The 6,326-nt window shown below is 32.5% G+C and overlaps 1 protein-coding gene across 1 annotated transcript; it reads left to right on the top strand.

The window, feature by feature from the left end:
• Nucleotides 1-710: 710 nt before the first annotated feature.
• LOC132721079 (uncharacterized) lies at nucleotides 711-5,841 on the top strand. The gene has a single exon (XM_060705328.1). The coding sequence runs from the start codon at nucleotides 2,284-2,286 to the stop codon at nucleotides 4,720-4,722; it is 2,439 nt and encodes an 812-aa protein (XP_060561311.1). The 5' UTR covers nucleotides 711-2,283; the 3' UTR covers nucleotides 4,723-5,841.
• The last annotated feature ends 485 nt before the right edge of the window (nucleotides 5,842-6,326 follow it).

The following is a 6,326-nucleotide window of genomic DNA, read 5'->3' as shown; positions in this document are numbered from 1 at the left end:
AAAGGTAAAATGGATACACTTTTCAAACCGCCGATTTACAAAAACTACTTATATGATGTTGAAAATAATTTCAGTAGAACTTCACAGATGGTTTAAGTTTGTAAAAAGACTAACAGTTTTGCGTTTTTGCGAATCTGTATTTTTTATAAAATTTTGATAGGGGTGTAAATTCTAACTGAGAATGGCCGAATATTGCCTCAAATAATCATTCGCAAAGAGTCTCTTAACCCTTTTTTCTAAAGAAAGTGTAGGGAAATATTTAGTGTTGTGAAATCTTTCGATAATTTAGTAGTGTTCGTTTACAATACGCATGCGCTGTAAAATTGGAGTAAATCAATATGGCGGAAAATAGCCCCGGATAATATTTTCTCAAAATTTGAAGAAATTGCGGTAAGTATCTTGAAACGTTTGTGACTAATAAGTAAATTATTTTTTACTTAAATGAAATGTTAACATAACAAGTCAAAAACAATTAACTAGCTTAGGTAAATTACCAATGTTTTATCAATTGAAAACGAAAGTTGGATTTTGGGGAATTTCCGCGTGAGGCTAATAATCTTAAATATCAACACACATTAATTAGACTTTTATTAAGCTCTTCCTTAAATGAATTTATAATATTGATTAATAATTGCAACAGCTAGTCCTATTGTATGGGGTATGATTATTAAAATGTGTGTGTACCCACACGTGCTTGGTTCCCTGTTCCCGGTGATTTTCAATAAGTAGGTCCACACCATGTCACGTTGCTTTATATATAAGCTGCTTACTAAACAGTGAAAAAATTTGTCCCTGCAGCAAGTTGTATTACCATATTATTCACTGTTAAAAATTAGGCTCTTCCATTATCCACTGGAGAGTTCAAATTTGCGAAACCTTTATCGAATTTTAAACCTTCGTTATTGTCGCCTGCACTGAATTTTATTTTGTACATCATTTCTTTCGAAAAGAAGCTTACCAAAATCTGCTTTTTTTGTTACTTAAACAGCCTAAATGCTTGCTTTTAATTATACAAAGGGAATAACAATGACCAGTACAAGTTTTAGTCAGAAAATTTTAGTAGTTTATTGTGTCGCTGAAATTATCTAATTAAAAAAACCTTCGTTGTTGCCAATTTATATAGTCTTTCAAATTATAAATATTTTGATTATCGAGGAACACAACATAGTAATAAAGCTATTAGAGACTAGTGTACACGACAGGACCACAAGCAGGTATGTTTTGCACTTAAATGGCAAACACTGGTCATCGTAAATAATTAGCATTTCTTCAAAAGTAATAACGTAAAACTTTCGTGATCTTAAAAAATAGTAACGTATCCTAAAGATATATCCTGACACCTTCTCATATCAACCAATATGTCACCTTGGTGTAGTAAGAGCGAAGACAATGTTTAAAACATTGTTATACATTAAACTAATCCGGATCATAAATTGAGTTTAAACCTTCGTAATTTAAACTTTCGTTATCATAATTCAAATTTGCCGCGGAATTTGCATAAAATTACTGTGACATCATTTCCAGTGACGTCATATCGGAGTGTCTACTTACCGGTAACTGAAATCACTGAAAACCACCGAAAATATTACTGGAATTTTCTTCTAGAATTGTAAGTATTTTTACCTTAGTTTTCAAAAGAATTATTTTGTGAAATGGTCGTTTTGAAATATATTTAATTTTGTAATTATTAGCGCAATATCATGATTATTTAGTTTATGAATGAAGATGATGATGATTTGTCTCCCTTTGGTATAAAACTCGTGTTGAAATCTTTCAAACCTTCGTTATCGCATGATAACGAAGGTTTTATTTTATTTCTTGTGATAAAAAATCAAGTTATACTTTGTGTATATACATCAAACATAAGTTTCTAAAACATTTATAATAGACATATCAAACGGACATTATAACAGCCTTTTTAAATTGCTCTGCAATATATTTTAGAATAAAACATTATAGAACATGTTTAGAATCTAGGTATTCATCTTGCTCAACTGATAATTTTATTAATTTCAATCATATCCGTTTACTTTATTTACAATTTCCGATGTTATTGCAAAGAATTATATTGTAAGTGATCTTTTGTTGTACATAAATAAAGCCTTAGTGTCCCTTATCATATTATGTTATGATAACGAATGTTTCACGAACATAACGAAGGTTTTAATTTCTTTGCAGGTAAATATCTTAATATGGGAAAGAGTAAAGCAGAAATCCAAAGGGCCTATCGCCAGCCTTAAAGAGGAAAACAATGAAGAATACCTGAGGCGGGAACGTGAGAGAATGCGCCGTAACTATGTACCTTCATCTGAGCTCTCAGACAGAGACAAGAAAAGAAGAAACGAGCAAAATAGAGCTAAATTAAGAAGGTTTTACCAACGCAAGCGTGAAGAGCGACAACGGCAGGTTGCACCACAAGAACAAGACACAAGTGGGTATGATAGTGCTCCAAATGACAGTTCAGAAAGAGGTCGTCTGAGAGTACGAATCCCATTTCAAAACAACAGGAGAAAGGGTGCACTTATTAGGTGGAAACGAGAATTGTCAGAGGCCACCTCTCGCATTAGACTTCTTGAACAAGAAAGATCCAAGCTTCTGAAAAGATACAAATCTACTCAAAGATCATTGCAGCGGATGAAGAATAAAAGTAAAAATCAACATCTAAGTCAAGAATTAACACCACGAAAGCAGACAGAACAAGAAATGCAGATGGCAAACTTATCTAACAGTCAGAAGCAAAAAATTAGAAAGTCACTGTTGCTTGGAAATGTCATTGTCAGCGAGGTCAAACGTACAAAAGAACAAACGCCGAAAGGAACTATGAAAGCTGTACATAGAGTCATCTCCGGAAAGATAGCCAAGAAATATAAATGCATCAAATTACTGTCATTAAAGACTGGCCTCTGTCGACATAGACTTGGAAAAAGCGAAAGTAAGCTCCACCAAGTAGCAAGATCATCGAGAAAGAGCACACTCGGGAGATATCAGGAGAGAGTAATAGAGTTTTTTAAAAGAGAAGACAATAGTAAGCTTCAACCGGGAAAGAAAGATGTGAAGAAAAGTGAAAGTGGTGAAAAGAAACAATTATATATTCTTTCTGATTACCTATCAAATTTGTACAAAAAGTTTCAATCAGAAAATCCTGATGTTGATATATCTTTCACTTCATTTAGTCGATGCAGACCCAATTATATTTTGTTAACCTCATTTTCAAGCCGCAGTTCATGCTTATGTACGAAACACCAGAATGCTGCTTTGTCGGTAAAGCTGCTAAGAAAGGAGGGTATAGATGTATCAGCAAACCCAGAAAGAGCAATTGAAAATTTTCCAACTAAAGATGACCTTGATAAATCGTTGCCTGCGTCAATTGTATGGAGTCAGTGGAACAGAATTGAAATAGAAGAGAAAGGCAGGAAAAAGATGGTAACCAGAGTAACCGAATCAAAAGTCAACAGAGAGCAGTTTTTGGTCAAACTAGAACAACAAATGAAAGATTTCGAATCTCACGTGAAAAGGGTTGCAAAACAGTATGAAGAGATAAAGAGGCTTAAGCAGAATTTGCCAAAACATGAGATACTGTTGCAGCTGGACTTCGCAGAAAATTATAGTTGTAGATCTCTAGAAGAAATCCAGAGTGCATACTTCAATCAAACAAGTGTTACCTTCCACCCAGTTGTTGCATATTTTCGAGGCCAAGATGATACACTTCAACATCAAAGCATAATTATCGTGTCCGATGAGATGGGACACAAAGCGTCAACTGTAGTAACTTTTATCGATGAGTTGCAACCCATTCTTAAAGAAATAGATGCCAATATTACAACAATACACTATTGGAGTGATTCACCAACCAGTCAGTACCGCAACAAACATATATTTGATCTTTTATCTTACCATGAACAGCGGTATGGTACCAAGGCTAGATGGAACTATTTTGAAGCCGGCCACGGCAAAGGGCCGTGCGATGGTTTAGGTGGGTCTTGCAAGAGACTAGCCGACGAAGCTATGAGAAGTGGCAAAGCTATTATCCAAGACGCCACTGATTTCTACAAATGGGCTATCAACTCAAGTATGAAAAATGTCCAATTTAGATTTGTTTCTTCTGAAAAGTGCAGAGAAACGGAAATACGAATTCAGAGTAATCCAGTCAAACCTGTCAAAGGGACTATGAGGATTCATGCAGTGATTGGCCAAGGAGAGTCTCGAATCAAAGTCAGGGAGGTTAGTTGTTACTGTACAGATTGTTTAGTAGGTGGCTCTTGTGATGCTTGGGATGATGAATTCACTAGGACCCAAATAGCGGTCAATAATAACAGTGGAAATACAGTTTGTGCTCAAGAGGAGAAAAATAATGAAGATGCAAATGCCGAAAATAACAGACATGATGAAGCTAGAAATGTAGAAGTAGAAAAATGTACACAAGATATGGTGGAAATGAAATATGAAATAGATGATTATGTTGCTTCTGTATATGAAAATAAGTGGTTTATTGGCGTGATAGTTGATAAAGATGAAGAAGAGTATGAAGTTAAATTTATGGAAACCAAGAAGCAGTTCTTTCAATGGCCTAGAAATGAGGACATTGTTTGGCAGAAACCTTGTGAAATATTAACAAAAGTAGATGCCCCAGAAGCTACAGGAAAATCAAAAAGAATGTTCAAAATTAGTGAATATGATAGAGATCGTATTTTGAGTCTTTATGCATTATATAATGAAAAGTAGTGATGCCACTAAACCTTCGTTATCAACAAGACTGTTTGTGTTAAATTTGTCATGTAGTTTGACATATCATGATATATTTTGTAGCCATGTCGCACAAATATGTTTAAACGTGATTGGCGATGACTATTAGAACTACCGGAAACTTATCCATGTGACTTAAATGATGTATTATGTTATTTTCTGATTCTAGGGAAACCTTCGTTACCATAAGTGTTTAATCGTTGTCTTGATGAGGCGATCCTATTGCATATCTAGATTATTAGATTGTGTTTAATGGTTTTAAATGAAAAGGAAATAATCTAAGAAACACTTTGTTAGACTATATCGGTTCACTATTCTGACTTTTAATGTTTGTTTTCATGAATGGCTACTATTCAATCAGTGAATTTATGAAATACTATAGACAATGCTATGAACAAATATTCATAATATAAATTTTTGTATAAATCATTTCTGTATCTGTTCATTCTTGTGTTGAAAATTAAATAGATCTTCGATCAGATTTAAAACATTTTTGTATTTTTATTAATCAAAACCTTCGTTATTTTTTTGGTGAATTATTAAGGATTGGCCACGTATGTTAGATATATGTGGACTTTGCGAAAAGTTGGTTATTTTGTTTTCTACATCGAATTAAAAAGTTGCATTTGTGTTTATATGCGATGACTTCAACTAGAATATACGGTCTGAAAAAAGAATTTGAAGCATATATATGATTTTATTTATTTATGTTGCAACCTTTTTCTAATGCAAACATATTATTAGAAATTTATTCTTCGGTCTTGGTCAGTTCGTTTAGTACTTAAAAAAATAAATATTGCTATATTAAACGTTTATGATAATGTTAAGTTTAGCAAAGTTTTCAAAAATATTATATCAAATAAGTGTACATTATACATCATAGGGCTCTAATAACGGAGGTTTATACGTAATAAATTAAGTCTTCAGCCACCTATGTTTGAGAGATCATTACACGAAAACTGCGAGAGTGTTGTATACAAAACTTTCAGATATTGTCATAGGGTGGTATATGAATGTCTTAAAACAAATATTGACTAAATCAGGAAAGGTCGAATTTTTAAATATATTTTTTACCCCATGGACCTACTTGTTGAAAATCGGTGTCCGCTCTTTGTCAATGGATTTTATCATGTAATTGACCAAAGACAATGGATATATATACAAATGTATATTGTTGTTTTTGCCCCAAAAAAGGCTCATATCACAAAGTTATTAGTAAGTAAGTTCTTTATTTTTTATTTTATCTTTATATATTTTATACTTATTTCAATTTAAGTGAAAGTGATATAACTAATTGTAGCATATTCCTTCTATTGAAGTGTGTGAACCTTTTCGTGAATTTTCCTTTGATATGTATTGAACACAAACTGAATACAAACTGAACTGGCAACACAAAGCATGTGATACCTGTAAGTTTACTTAATAATTTGTTAGCAACATTTTTTAAGTATATAAGGAAATACAAATTGTTCTTTTTTATTTATTACATTAATGGATAAATAAATAATTAATTAATTCATTTATATTCTTTTATATTCATATTATTTTAGTTATTTTCAAACAATATTATTTATTTTACATAC

The sequence above is a fragment of the Ruditapes philippinarum genome, unplaced genomic scaffold (genome assembly GCF_026571515.1).
Source record: "Ruditapes philippinarum isolate M1 unplaced genomic scaffold, ASM2657151v2 ctg10900_1_1_1_1, whole genome shotgun sequence".
NCBI classification, from domain to species: Eukaryota; Metazoa; Mollusca; class Bivalvia; order Venerida; family Veneridae; genus Ruditapes; species Ruditapes philippinarum.
The sequence above is the reverse complement of the archived record's forward strand: the minus strand, read 5'-3'. Positions and strand labels throughout refer to the sequence as shown.